General features: G+C 47.7%; 1 protein-coding gene across 4 annotated transcripts in view; it reads right to left on the reverse strand.

Annotated features, from left to right (window-relative positions):
• Positions 1-2558, reverse strand: part of PTPN2 (protein tyrosine phosphatase non-receptor type 2) — a 55363-nt gene extending 52805 nt beyond the window's left edge. For 2 of the 4 annotated variants that reach the window (XM_038388444.2, XM_038388441.2), the window contains exon 1: positions 1707-2558. In XM_038388444.2, coding sequence (XP_038244372.1) covers positions 1707-1775 — 69 coding nt within the window. In that variant the 5' untranslated portion in view covers positions 1776-2558. The remainder of the gene's footprint in view (positions 1-1706) is intronic. The other 2 variants (XM_043508134.1, XM_043508135.1) reach the window with 2 other exon arrangements.
• Between the last annotated feature and the right edge of the window lie 13096 nt (positions 2559-15654).

Genomic DNA, 15654 nt, shown 5'->3' on the forward strand with positions numbered 1-15654 from the left:
GTTAAAAACAACAAAAGTATCCAAAAGAAACCTCTCATCAGAATGCATTACTTTAAGCCCTTCTCTCTCAGTATGTATGTTTACATACAAAACGCTCTGATTTGCCACAGAGGTCAAACCAGCAAGGGATACTATTACAATGACCCAAAATCTGTTGGAGGAGAGTTTCTTCACAAACACTAAAAGAAAAGGAGTACTTGTGGCACCTTAGAGACTAACAAATTTATTAGAGCATAAGCTTTCGTGAGCTACAGCTCACTTCATCGGATGCTGTAGCTCACGAAAGCTTATGCTCTAATAAATGTGTTAGTCTCTAAGGTGCCACAAGTACTCCTTTTCTTTTTGCGAATACAGACTAACACGGCTGCTACTCTGAAACCTGTCATTCACAAACACTGGCAAGTCCACAGAATTGGAGGGCTCACTCTACACGGAAGGAGACGCCACCTTTTTTCGCCTATTGAATTTTTCCTTGAGAATTCCCTGAACATAACTTGTAGTCTTCAGTTGCCTCCAGTATTTATTACCCATCTATATGGGGAGGCTTGAGCTTTAACATGGCTGTGTAGTCATGGCACCAGTGCTCTCCCAGCACTGTAAGAACCCCCCCCCCGAGGGGAGCTGAGTGCACTGTCTAAACTGGCATTTTACAGCACTGAAACGTGCAGCACTCGGGAGGGGGTGTGTGTTTTTTTCCACACCCCTGAGCGAGAAAGTTGCAGTGCTGTAAAGTGGCTGTGTAGACAAGACTTTAGACAAGTCACGTTCACTTGGTGCTGCTTATTCCTCATTTGTAAAACAGGCCTAACATCTAATAACTCTGTGGGGTGTCATGCCAGCTAGATGAGCAACGTTTGTAAAGCTATTTCATAAAACCTTAACTCAAAAGGATAGGAGCGCAAATTATTAATCACTACTATTTTTGCAAAAATGCACATAGTTGCTCTGACTCAGGTGACCCAAGGTATCAAAGGCAGTTACCACACATCACGCAACTTCGGGTGGCATAACGTGTGAAGCGGTCTTGCTATTAAATCTTCACAAGCAATGAACGCTGCCAGAATACTGGCGCTACGCTGTGCACAGGGGACTAGCGTGAACGCCCCGGCACCGCTGCAAAGCTGGCAGCCCTCGGCTGCCTCGGGAGTAGTTCGCAGATATTGCTGTATCCCCCTGCACAACGACACCCAGGACGAGAGGTGTCAGCAGCGTGCGAAGGGCAGAGGGGAGCCCGGCAGAGCCGCCTGACCACCCCCATGGAGGGTTCAGGCTTCAGCAGGCAGCGCCCAAGAGGCCGGTCTAGGAAGTGGGGGCGTCGGTAGACCAGACCTCATCGTCGCGCGTGCGCACTTTCAATTCTGCTCTACCCGCACTTCCCTCAACACGCTCCCCATCCGCTCACCCCCCCCCCCTCGTACTTGACGCATGCGTGCTCCCAACAGCCCTGTGCACCTCCTCCCCTCTCCTCATAGGGCATGCGCCCTTCCACGGCGCTCTTCAGCCGCCCCGCCCCTTCTCGGAGCATGCGCAGTGTCTCCAGGCGGCTTGGCGCTGGCGCTGCCGCGCGCACCTGAAATCAAGCCGTGGCCCAACGACTTCCGTTCCCCAGTCTAAGACAAGAGCCTCGCGTGCCGCCCAGAGCCGCCTGTCTCTCCCTCCCCTCCCCTCCCCAAGCCCTAGATAAAGGGAGTCCCGTCTTCACTCACAAGGTAGCGAGCCTGCCAGTCGTTAGCAGTGTCGATCTCCTGGAACTCCCGCTCTATGGAGGCTGCCATGGCCGCTGCCGGAGCGAGGGTGGCCGCTGGAGTCCTGCAGGCTCATAACCTCTCGCTCGCCCGCTCGCTCCGCCCAGAGCACGAGCGGCAGCGAGCGCAAGTCCCCACTCGCCGCGCGCTCCGTCTTTGCCTGCCTCACCGTCCGCCGCGGCTCGCTAGTTGCCACCGCCGCCGTCATGCGCATGCGCGGTCCCAGCCAACCAGCCTCCGCCTAGCCGGGGCCGTCGAAACCCCATCCCAGGGAAAGCACCTGGGTTGACGTCACGATACGTTCTGGGCCGGGCTGGGGTGGGAGAACGCACAGGTGGGGAGGGGGCGGGACCCGGCAGTGGGCTCCCTGCCCGCTCCGCTGTGAGTGGGGGAGAACGGCGAGGGCAGAGGTTGCGGAAGGACCAGAGCTCCGCCCCTCTCCGCCTGTACCGCGGCGGGGGTCTCCGCTAGTCCGCGGGGCTCCAGCGCGCGCGGGCGCGCTGGCCTCGGGGTCCTGAGACGCGTGACTGGCTGACAAACCCCCACCGGCGAAGGCGGCGCGCGCGCGCTGGACAGTGCTCAACCGCCAAACACCGGAACGTGCCGAGCGACCGGCGCCCGCGTCACCTTAACTCGGCCCTGTGGGAGCGCGGCTCAGGCCCAGCCCCACGTGTGCCCGCTGCCTTTGCCGGCAGGGCGTGTCCCCCAGGGGAGCACAGCAAGGGGCCACTAGCACAAAGTCAAAAACCTCTTTGCTGCGGCTGGGAGCTAGTTGAGTGAGCTGCCCTGGCCACCCGCAGCCTGCACCTGCCTTGCATTCAAATGCTTAGCCCAGTCTGCAGAAATGCCGGCATGCCTGGTCATTTTACATCCTCTTTATGCACAAAATGCCCTCTGACCTTTCTTTTCACTTACCCATCATTGCATCTGCAGGTTGCTCTCATATCTCACCTCTGTGCTGACAGTCCCCTTGGCACGATCATCCCTGTACACAGGTACAGATTTAATCCTCAGAAGTCGGCACTGAAATGAGCCAATATCTCAAAGTACACTTGCACATCTTTCCTTAGATAACACATGCTGAGGAGACAGGGAGTGAGTGTCAGACTCTCTAAGTGAGGCAGGATTCCCAATCGCAGCTATACCAAGCTGTTCCAATTCCTTAATCATTCAATACAGCTACACTGTATGCAGATAATTTCAAGAGCCTATTGTCAGCTCCAGGGGGCTAGAGCAGGCATGGGCAAACTTTTTGGCCCAAGGATATAGAAATTGCATGGCAGGCCATGAATGTTTACAAAATTGGAGTTGGGGTGCAGGAGGGGGTGAGGGGTCTGGCTGGGGGTGTGGGCTCTGGAGTGGGGCCAGAAATGAGTTCAGGGTGCGGGAGGGGGCTCCAGGTTGGGACCAAAGGCTTTGGAGGGAGGGCAGGAGGGGGATCAGGGCAGGGGATTGGGGTACGGGGAGGTGGCTTAGGGGTGCGGGCTCCGGGCAGCACTGATCTCAAGTGGCTCCCAGAAGCAGCAGCATGTCCCTTCTCTGGCTTCTACATGGAGGTGCGGCCAGGCAGCTCGGCTGCGTGCTGCCCCATCCACAGGTGCCACCCCTGCAGTTCCCATTGGCCGTGATTCGTGGCCAATGGGAGCTGAGGGGGGCAGTGCTTGGGGTCGGGGCAGTGTGTGGAGCGGAGATCTCTGGCTGTCCCTACGCGTAGGAGTCAGAGGGGGGACATTCCGCTGCTTCCAGAAACTGCATGGTGCGGCCCCCGACCCTGCTCCCCTGCTGGAGCGCCGGAGTGGGGCAAGCCCCAGACCTGGCTCCCCAGGGGGAACTCGAGGGTTTGATTAAAACAGCTGATGAGCTGGATCCAGCCCACAGGACATAGTTTGCCCACCCCTGGACTAGAATTAAGGTTATGTTGGTGCATCCCTTCACTCTGTATTTCCTGGTTTTCAGAAGTTGAAGTTTGATTACTTACGCCAGTGTTTTGCGAACCGTGGGTCGCGACCCACTACTGGGTTGCAGCATGTAAGGCGCTGGGTTGCCTTTGTCTGGTCAGCATCGCTGACCGGGACGTTAAAAGTCCCATTGGCGGTGCTGCCCAGCTAAGGCGGGCTTGTGCCTCCCTTTTCCGACACTGCGCTGTGCCTCGGAGGCGGAAAGCAGCAGGTCTGGCTTCTAGGCAGGGGTACCACAAGGCTCCACATGCTAGCTCCAAGCACCGGCTCCGCATTCCCATTGGCCGGTACCTTGCACGCCTCTACCTTGCACGCCTCCACCTAAGAGCCAGACTTGCTGCTGTCCGCCTCTGGGGCACAGCACGGTCCGTGGTGCACCCCTGGTGCGCTGCTGACCAGGAGCCGCTGAAGGTAAGTCCCCGCCCCAACCCCATGCCCTAATCCCCTGCTCCAGCCTTGAGCCCCCCCCACACACCTGGAACCCCTTTCTGCAACCCAAATCCCTCATCCCCGGCCCCACTGCAGAGCCTGCATCCAGAGCCCTGACTCCCTCCTGCATCCCAAGGCCCTGCCCTAGCCCTGAACCTCCCCAGACCCAGAATCCCTTCCTGCACCCCAAACCTCTCATTCCTGGCCCCAACCCAGAGTCTGCACCCCCAGTCCAGAGCCCTGACCCACTCCCAAACCCCTGCCCCAGCCCAGAGCCTCCTCCCACACCCTGAACCCCTTATTCCTGGCCCCACCCCACAGCTCTCACCCCCGCACCCCAACCCTCTGCCCCAGCCCTGAGCGCTCTCACACCCTAAATCCCTAATCCCCAGCTCTGTTAGGTTGCAGGCATCAAGAATGTTCTTCAACTGGGTCCCATTGCCAGAAAAAAAGTTTGAAAGCCACTGACGTAAGCTATTTCAGAGGTTTGAGTGTTCTGGAAGGGCACAAGATAGCACAGGGCAACCTTTACTCTGCCTTTTTTATGTTGGTGAATTTCCTATTTTTTTATTTAGCACACTCTCTCTCTCTCTCACACACACACATATTCATTTTGTTATTGTGCAATGGTAATCAAGGTCATGCTTCACATTTTTGTGAAGCGTAAGGTTGCTGGCAGAGCAGGGAGACAAAATACAGGCATGGTTTATTTCATCATGTATAGACGTTTTTATTCCATCCATATAGGTTTGTAGAAAGTGTAAACGCATGTACGGAAACTGGTGTATCTGTCAGTATAAGGGATGAGGTGTAGATGGTCTGACATAGGGTCACAGCTGGGCTTGTATGTCCACAAGTCAAGTAGTTAGCAAGCAGGGATCAGAGTAATCGATAGAGCCAGGATCAATAGGCCAGAGTCAGGGTTAGAGTCAGGCTTGGTCAGAGAACAGAGATAGTTACCAGGCTGGAATCATGAGGCAAGAGAGAGGGTCATGGGCTGGATATCAGAAAGCCCAGCAAACTTCTTACACTACCATCCAGGGTTAAATAGTGATCATGGGCCTATCAGAAGACCACAGGGTGCTGTTGCTCTGGTCCCTTTGGGCAGTACTTACTGTGGCAATGTGGGAATGTCAGCTGTCCCAAGCTCTGCAAACCTAGATTCTAGCCTCACGGATCTTTACAGTCTACTTCTCAGCTATCCCCAGCAATTTATAGCACCACCACCACCATTCCCTACTAATCCTCCCTTCACAACCAGGAAAGGATTAGCTTTTTAAAAAATATTTCTTGCTCTCTTGCACCCTCTGCTGCTGCATACATATATTACAGACAATAGCTTAATAGAGGGTCCCACACTTTCTTGTATAGGTCAAAGTATAAACCCAGTCAGGTCCCCCATCCCCCAGGGTCTTCACCTCAACTCTGGCCAGCACCCCTACCTGAGTATCTTGGATTGCTGATCCAGCCACCCCACACCCTACATGCATGACCCTTACTGGCTCTCCATCCTGTTCCTCCTCACCTGGCCCCTTGCCCCAACGCCAGCCATCCCACACATCAGCCAGCTCCTCCACCTCAGATGTGACTTTTGTCCCCCTCAACAGTCTGAACCACCCACCAGCCTGGTAAGCCACCCCTTCAAATTGTGTCTGGCTCCACGACCATGCAATTTGTTCCGCCTCCATTCAGCCTCTCAACACTGGCTGCTCCTCTCCAGCCAGGCCCCTGACCCCTTGACTCCTCACAGATGGGCTTCCATTTGCACACAGTTCTCATACTGCAGAACCAGAAATGTGCTGCTGTCTGGTGGTTTAGCGTGTACCTTGTTACAGTGAATTATTTTATTGTAGCTTCCCCCACACACACGACACTTACCTCACTGTATAAAATGTAGTGTTTGATTTCATGTCATTTTTCCTACTCTAGCATTAGTTACAATGCTTATTTACCCTCCCCTTCTCCCCCTCAGCTGAAGTGTCTGGTAGCAGGTATTGCAGTTCTGGGCAACTGCACCCTTATTCTCCTTCCGTAATCCCTTGATATGACTTGCTCTAAGCTTCTGGCTTCTCAGCCATTACCCTCTCTTGGGCAGAGACTCTACCTCTCTCCCTCGTATCTGGGATTTTCTATGCTGTACAATTCCCTGTACGATGTAATATCCCCAGCAAGACTGACAGCCTAAATGGCCAGCATCTGCACTTTGCTTTCTCTCCAGAGATTTTGAACAGCATAATTGCCAGGGTTATAAATTATCACACAGCTTCTTATGAACAAGCACATTTATTTTTACGGGGAAACCATTACAGAGAACATATACTTAAACAATCAGAGAACCTACAGGCATGCTAAAAAGCTTACCAGAGATCATCCCAACTCCAACCTTGGACTCTGATAGGCGTCAGTCCTTCAAAACACACAAGTGGGTTTCCCCTATGGTTACAAGGTCATAATTGTCTCAGATTCAGAACCGGAACCACCATGAATCGTTCAGTCTTTCCTTTATACAGCTTGGGCCTTTGATCTTGGGCTCATGTAACACATGATCAGCAGAGAAAGGCCCACTCTTCAGGCTGGGGTTTTGCATAACCAGGGGAGGGCATTTGCATTCACTGCCCCAAGACATTCCCCAGAAAAACTACTTAACATTTTTTGTTCTAAAAGTCTGTTCTTGTCTGGCACATTGTTCAATATAGTCTATTGAAACCACCAGGTCTCACATCTGTCTCATTTCTCCGCTGGAGAGGTTACATACAATCCCAGCCCACAATTATACATAACTAAGGCTAAGATTTTGTCATGGATATTTTTAGTAAAAGTCATGGACAGGTCATAGGCATTAAAGAAAAATTCACTGAAGCCCGTGACCTGTCCCTGACTAAAAATATCCATGATAAAATGGGAAGAGACTGGGGCAGCTGTGGGGTTACTGGGAGCTCCAGGGACCCCTGCTACCACTGGCAGAGGGGAGCTGCAGGGTCCCCCTGCCCCACCGTGGCTGCAGCCGGGGAGTTGCCTGAGGTCCCCCTGCCCCACCGCAGCAGCAGCAGCAGCTGGGGAGCTTCCGAGGGTCCCCTGTCCCACCATGGTGGAAGCTGGGGAGCTACCGGGGTCCCTGTCTCCCACAGCAGCCAGGAGCTGCAGGGTACTCCCTCTACCTGCAGCAGGTGGGAGTGTGGGGTACCTCTGCTGCCCGTGGTGGCTGAGAGCTTGGGGACCCGCTGCCTCAGGTGGCAGGGGCAGGGCTGTCCTTACCCATACGCAAAGTACACAGCTGCATAGGGCACCAGGAAATTTGGGGCACCAAATTTCCTGGTGCCCTGCGCAGCTGCGTGCTGCTTCAGCCCCTGCTCCGGCTCATGCCCAGGGCCCTGGCCCCTGCTCCACCCCGCCTCTTCCCTGCCCCTGCCCCTGCTCCGCCCCAGACCCTCCCCCACTCCCCTGAGCTCTGCAGCAGGGCAGGCCTGTATTCACGGGAGTGCAGTGATCTGGCTCCAGCTGTGCCACCAGTGAGTGCTGGGGAGTGGTTCCCCCTGCCCCGCAAGCCAGCCCCTCCCCCGCAAAGGAGGCCTGAGTTTCCCTCCCCCCACCATGGGGGTGTGTATGTAGGGCCCCAGAATAGCTAGGGATGGCCCTGTGCGGGGGTACGTTACAGCTCCCTGCCGCTGTGGGAGGTGGCAGGACCCTGCAGCTCCCATCTGCCAAGGCTGAAGTCACGAGGTCTTTGGAAGTCACAGATTCCGTGATTTATGCAACTTCCGTGACAAAACTGTAGTCTTATACATAACTCATTCATTTAAGATAATGAACCTCAAAGATTCTTAAATTTAATTCAATAGGGTCTCCCACGGATATGGCAGGAAATTGCCATTTTCATCACAGCCAGGTTTTTTATTTAGTTCTATAGTGGTATTTAGAGTTTGCAGTGAAGCGTGTGTAGTAGTTGAATTCTTTTTGTTTTTGTTGTGTATGCCCCCAGTGCTTGAGTCTGTGAAGTTCTGGTTGTTTTGCCAGATTTGTGCTAATGTCACCATGATGATAATTTTACTTTATTTTGTGTCTGTTTCAGTTTTTAGTAGCCTGAAAGATAGCTGTGTTTGGAGAAGTGAGCTGTCCTTTGGAGATTCTACCCAATGAATGCCAAGGCTCAGTGATCAAGAAATTTGTGTGAGAGCTGAAAAAGGTATCCACAGCAGCTCTGAGTTTAGTGGTGCTTTGGATCCCCTGGGGATTGTTCTGTACACTGAGCAGTATTGTCTTAGGGCAGGACTAGTACCTGATAATTATTGGTGTAAGAGTAAAGAGGAGAAAAGTGTATCTTTAAAGAATGTTTGTGCAATGATGTTAGTATAACAACTAATCATAGTACTATTATGGAATTGATTATGTACATGTTCCTACAGATTTACGTTTTTGGATCATTGGCTGGAATTAGCATCAGTAAAGTTGGTTGCCCAGAGAAGATGATTGCTGTCATCTGCTCATTTCACAATGGCAATATGCCATGGTGATGGAGCATGATGACTCATCAGAAGCCTTCCCTGTCACCAATGGTACCAAACAAGGATGCATAATGTGACTCTTTCCCATTGTCTTTTCGGCCATGGTCTTGTTCACATTCCAGAGGCGTACACATCCAGTTCAGATTGGATGGGGGATCTATTTAATCTACAGCGACTCAGGGCCCATACTGAGGTAATTGAACAGCTATTTAGAAAGCTCCTGTTCTCTGACGACTGTGCCTTCATTACACACACATACTCAAGAACATGGCTTTGCCTATGCCTCAAAATGTTCTGGTTTCATAATCAGCTTGAAAAAGACAAGAGGTCATGTACCAGCTAGTGCCAGACCACCAGCATCGCAAGTATCATGATCTCAGCATCACAATTGACAACATATTGCTCAACTCAGTTAGGAAATTCAGGTACCTGGGTAGCATACTTTCCAGCAATGCCATGTTGGATGTTATCACACAGCTCCTGGCAAAGGCCAGCTTGGCATTTGTCAGGCTCACGCACAGGCTCTGAAGGGAGCATGAAGTCTGCCTCAAAACCAAAATAAACATCTATTGCACTGTTGTACTTACCTCACTCCTCTACTGCTGTAAGGCACGGTCACTCTACCAATAGCACATCAAATTGCTGGAGAGCTTCCACCTTCGCTGCCTATGATCCATCTGCAACATCAAGTAGCAGGACAGGATCCCCAACATTGAAGTCCTTGAGAGGTGCCAAATCCCTGGCACTGAAAGCATGCTAATCAGGGCTCAGCTTTGCTGGGTCAGACATGTGGGCTGCATGGAGCTGTACAGCCTATACGTGGGCTGTATACTGAAAGCAGTGCTGTACAACCAGCTGAATACAGGAACCCGCTCTAAGGGTCGACCCATCCTCAGATATAAAGACACCTTGAAGGCCAACCTCAAAGCATGCAAAATAGACATTACAACCTGGGAACTGTTGCATTGGACAGACCCAGCTGGAGAGGTCTGTGCCATGAGGCCCTGTCCACTTTTGAGGAGTGTTATGTGAGGTCTTTGCAGGAGAAGGGAGCACGTCAGAAGGCTTCAAACCCTCCCCCAATGACAACATTTGCAAGACATGCAAATCCAGGATTGGACTCACTTCCCTAGTGAGAAGCCATAAAAAGAAATAAATCCAGGACTCAGGTCAGCACTAGCTGAACGCTCATCCATCATAACTATTTGGAAGTGGTCTTTTTTGTGGTACTTTTCTGTGAAGTGAGTATTGGAATTGGGAATAGATGAAGAAGACATTTTTCCCTGCGGCAATTGTATTCACAAATACACGTCACATCAGTATTGACTTTGAGGAATCAAGCTAGGGTAGATTGATCTAGATCAAAATAATTTAAATCACAGATTTTAATCATGGCTGAAATCAGCAAGCAGGAAACCTTGATTTAAACAATCAATATTATTCTTGTTTTGCATTTGTACTTTTTAGTTATTTTCCTTTAAAAAAAGGTTGATTATCATTATTTGATAACCATTACAATATTGATTTGCAACTAAATATAGACTTTACACTAAGTTTGGTACTTCTTATTGCTAACTTGGAGGATATACTCTATCTATACATGTTTAAGCAATTCTATACCTCAACAGATAGCTGTTCAGATTCTTAATTTTTAAGTTTTTGTGTTATGTTAGGAAATGGTGAATGATATGTTTATTATTTTTATGTGATTTGTGTCAAGCTGCATTTGGAGGAAAATTTGAATTCAATTAAAAATGCACTTAAACAGCATTTTAAAATTGTTTTTACTAGTTAAATAAAATTACCTTAAATGTACTGGATACATAAGAAAAAAAAGAGTAAGTTTAATAAGATACGTTTTGCATTTTAAACAAATGGATTTATTAAACAAAGGAAATATTATGTGTAGTTAGTAAATTGAACAGATTGTGTCTGGTCACCATGTCCTTCAATATTTTAGAACAAACAGAACTTACACTCTCTCACCTAGTTTTATTCATAGATTGGAAGAGGAAAACAAGCTGTCCTGCTTTTCCAACTCCCTGTCATTTTCTCAGCTTTGAATTAACTAGTTAAATAAATGGAAATGAAGAAACTATTATCTTTGCCCCTGCAGAAGGGGCTGCTGCTGTTAAAAGCTGGTGTAGTGCACTCCAGCAAACTCTGATTCCAGGTGCTTAGATCAGTACTTCACCAGTTCAGTCATCTAACTTTCTTGAAAACTTTGGCAGCAAACCCCTGCAGCTGTGAATCACTCCCTGCAGGTCTGGGAAGGAGAAGAAGGGGACCCTGCTGTACTCCCAAGCTTGAGAAAAGAGATGAAGAACTTCAGGAGCTGCAGAAGGAGCTGAGTGTGAGTATGGCGGGGATCAGAATTGATGTGGAGACTGAAGAAGGTGAACTGATGTGAGGGCAGAATTTATGTGGGTTTAGGGGGTGCAGTACTGATGTGGAGGCTGAGGAGCAGAACTGGTGTGGGTGCAGAATTAATTAGTGGTCTGGGAGGCAGGCAGATGTGGGGGCTGGGGCAAAGAATTAATGATGTGTTTGGAGAGAAGCAGGAAGCTCCACACCATCAGGCATCCAATAAAAGCTCCTGCAGCAGTGGCCGAAATCACTTTCTAAATTTATGCAAGTTTGCAACAGTAGTTTCACACACACGCAGGAGTTGGGCAGGGAGAACTCAACAGTAAAAACACAGTATAATTTTCCCCAAAAATAGTGGTTTTTTTGTTTTAAATCTCACTATTTTGGGGGGTTTAACCTCATGAGTTGTTAACTTTTGAAGTTGGTGATACTGAAATACCAACCCTCCTGCAATGCACACATGTGGAAAACCTTTCAGTAAGATCAAAGAAGATATCACACGTACGTATAGTACATAAGAATGGCTGTATTGGTTCAGACCAATGGTCCATCTAGCCCAGTACTGGCTAGTGCCAGATGCTTCAGAGGGAATGAACAGAACAGGGCAATTATCAAGTGATACATCCCTTGTCATCTAGTCCCAGCTTTTGGCAGTCAAAGGTTTAAAGATAGCGAGAACATGAGGTTGCACTCCTTACCATCTTGGGTAAGAACTCCATGAACTTATCTATTTTTTTCTCTGAATTCAGTTATACTTTTGGCCTTCACAACATCCTCGGCAATGAGTTCCACAGGTTGATTGTGCATTCTGTGAAGAAATAGTTACTTATTTTTGTTTTAAGCCTGTTGCATATTAATTTCATTGGGTGACGGATCAGTGGTTTTTGTGTTATGTGAAAGGGTAAATAACACTTCCCTATTCACTTTCTCCACACCATTCATGATTTTTTAGATCTCTGTCACATTGTCTCTTTTCTAAGCTGAAAACCCCCTATCTTTTTAATGTTCTCATACAGAAGTTGTTCCATACCCCTAATCATTTTTGTTGCCCTTCTTTGTACTTTTTCCAATTCTAATATATCTTTTTTGAGATGGGGTGACCAGAACTGAACACAGCATTCAAGGTGTGGGCGTACCATTGATTTATATAGTAGCATTATGATATTTTCTGTCTTATTATCTATCCCTTTCCTAATGGTTCCTAATATTCTGTTAGCTTTTTAGACTGCCGCTGCACATTGAGCTGATGCTTTTAGAAAACTATTCACAATGACTCTAAGATCTCTTTCATGAGTGGTAACAGCTAATTTAGACCTCATCATTTTGTAATATGTATGTATAGTTAGGATTATGTTTTCCAGTGTACATTACTTTGCGCTTATCAACACTGAATTTTATTTGCCATTTTGTTGCCCAGTCACCCAGTTTTGTGAGATCCCTTTGTAACTCTTCTCAGTCAGTTTTGGACTTAACTATTTTGAGCAATTTATATAATCTGCAGACTTTGCCACCTCACTGTTTACCTCTTTTTCCAGATAATTTATGAATACATTGAACAGCACTGGCCCCAGTATAGATCGTTGGGGGACCCTGCTATTTACCTTTCTCTGACCATTTATTCCTACTCTTTGTTTCCTATCTTTTAACCAGTTTTTGATCCATGAGAGGACCTTCTCTCTCATTTTACATTCATGTCCTATAATAAAACACTGGGACAGGAAGAGAAGTGAGCATGGTATAAGGTTTTACTTTATTATGATTATTTTATCATCAATTTAAAACTAACCTGTTTAATACTGCTTAGGCAGTAGGATCATTTTCTATCAGTGCTGAGGTGGGTTCCCAGCATCAAAAGGCCATTGTTCCTAGTCTGTGCATCACAAATGCCATTTGAATTAAGTGGTGTTCCGGTAGAGTGCCATTTTTAACTGCAGCTGGAGGTACACATAGATTAGTTATGAGTCAATTTCTGTTTAATAATGCATTAACTAGGATCTTTCTGTTTTTGAATTTCAGGCCAGATCCTCAGCTGATGTAAACTGGCCTATCTCCACAGACTCCACAAGCTGAGAATCTGGCCATCAGTCTTTAAAAATATATCATATTGATATTCTGGATTTAAGAAGTTCATTATATTTTAAATCTGACAGAAATTATATTTTTACTAGTTCTTTGAGATTTTTAAACTTTGATTAAATCACTGAATCATACATGCTGTAAAAGAATGGATTGTTTGACAGATGACTCACTCTGTATGACTGGAAACAATTCTTCTGGGAAAAAATGAAGCCCTATTCTTTATAATCAACAGAGTACGGTACAAGAAAGTCATCTTTCATCAGAAACAAACAAAAAACCCTCATTCAGGAACAGTACTGTGAATTAGAGAACTTATAAGCAGCATTAATGTTGTTACTCACAAAAAATGACTGACCAACAAATGTTCAAAGAACCAATAAATAATTGAATTTTTATATATGTCCATAAATATGTCCATAAACATATTTTAAGAAAGGACACACTATTTTATTTCTGCTTAGCAATGACTGGATGGTCCTAGATGAGGGCATGGGAATTGTATCACTTTTTTGCTGTATCATTATAAAGTAAAATCACTTTGTGTTTCAAATGTCTGTAGTTTTATTATACCATCCCAACAAATAATATGAATAAAATTTTTAATTACAGCAGTGGAAACACCAAGTGTGACCAACTTTACTTGCTTTCATGTATTTTATTCCTTTTTATTTAACCTACTATAAATTAACCTCCAGAGTTTTTACAAATGCTTGGAAGTATGTAAAGTGCCTTTGATAGCATGTGATGGTTATACCCCTGCAAATCAGTTTGGTGTCTTCTTTAAAGGGTGATTCTTGCAATGTAACTCTCAGTAGCTCCTCAAACATTTTGGGATCCAGTTCAAAATTATCTTATTGTTTTTCAGAATCCTCCACAACCTTGCTGTAATTGATTCCCCTTTGGAGTAAGAAGACACAAATCAATTGACCTAATTTCTATGAGAATGATTTGCAAATCTTTTTCTGGCCAACCTCTTCCTCTGCATTCAGATTTGCAATTTAAAGTGTCTGAAAGTATGTTGACACTTAGAGCTTGGCTACACTTGCGAGTTACAGCCCGTTAAAGGAACCCTGGGTGCACTAGCTCATTGCCCGTCCATACTGGCAAGGCACGTAGAGCGCTCTGACTCCGCGTCTGGTCTGCTCCTGGTATTCCACCTTGGTGAGTGGAATAACATTTTGTGCGCCCCCACTGGAGCGTCGTGGCGCCAGTGTGGATGCGCTGTTAGTGCGCTCTGATCAGCCTCCAGAAGTGTCCCACGATGCCTGTTCTAGCCACTCTGGTCATCACTTTGAACTCTAGTGCCCTGTCTTCAGGTGATCAACCATCAGATCCGCCCTTTAAATTCTCTGGGAATTTTGAAAATCCCCTTCCTGTTTGCTCAGCCAGGCATGGAATGCTCTCAGCAAATCTTTCCAGGTGACCATGCCTCCATGTGCCAGACGATCCCCAGTATGGAGCAATGGCGAGGTGCTGGACCTCATCAGTGTTTAGGGGGAGGAAGCTGTCCCAATGCCAGCTGCGCTCCACCCGCAGGAATTACAGTACCTTTGGGCAGATATCAAGGGACATGATGGAAAGGGGCCATGACTGGGATGCACTGCAGTGCAAGATTAAAGTGAAGGAGCTGCGGAATGCCTACCGCAAAGGCTGTGAGGCAAACAGCCTCTCCGGTGCTGCCCTTGCCACCTGCCGTTTCTACAAAGAGCTGGACATGATACTTGGGGCCAACCCCACCTCCACTCTGAAAACTACAACCCTTACCTACTGCACTCAACCCCCATCAACATGCATTATAGCCATCCTGAAGTGCAGCACTCATTGCACAGAACTCCAGACAGGAAGGCTGAGTATGATAACAGGACATACGCAAATCTGTGATGTACTATTCCCCACCCCACCCCCTTGCCCTTTCTGTTTTCCTAGCAGTTGTGTTTCTTTTCAATAAATGAGTTATCCTTTCAGTAAATGGATTTTTTGGCTTTGAAAACATTCTTTATTATTGCATCAAGTAAAAGATGCTATACCAATAAAATAAAACCCAACAGGATCTTTTAAAAGGGGATAAGACAAAATGCTGCGTTTATTGTGAATACAAAAAGAGGCACAGTAAACAAGTAATCATACACATTCTATCCCATGCACTCACACAAAATACCAAAAGAGGCAAAGCAAGTAAACAGTCATTCACTCCCACCCACACAAGTTCTGCAAAGTTGTATAGTTACCAGCCTAGAGGTTGCTCATGCCAAGTTACTGGCCAGGTACCCTGGGCATGAGGGTGGAGCTGAGTCTTTGTCAGATGCACATCCGATGCTCCTGGAGGGTGGTCGCAGAACCAGACTCAAAGTTCTTAGTCTTTTGGGTCTGTTTTTACAGGAGTTTTATTCCTATGCCAGTCTATGGAGGTGGCTTTATCATGCTGTTGCTGAATCAATCAGCAGATGGCACATCCCTTACAGCTCCGTGCTGCCAGATGTTATCTTGTTCTTTGGTTCTCCCATCTTTGAGGCTGTTGGGTGGATTCCAGTCTGCCCTCCGGGGGTCATCTGATTATCTCCACTAAGCGCATTC

This window comes from Dermochelys coriacea, chromosome 2 (assembly GCF_009764565.3).
Source record: "Dermochelys coriacea isolate rDerCor1 chromosome 2, rDerCor1.pri.v4, whole genome shotgun sequence".
Lineage (NCBI taxonomy): Eukaryota > Metazoa > Chordata > Testudines > Dermochelyidae > Dermochelys > Dermochelys coriacea.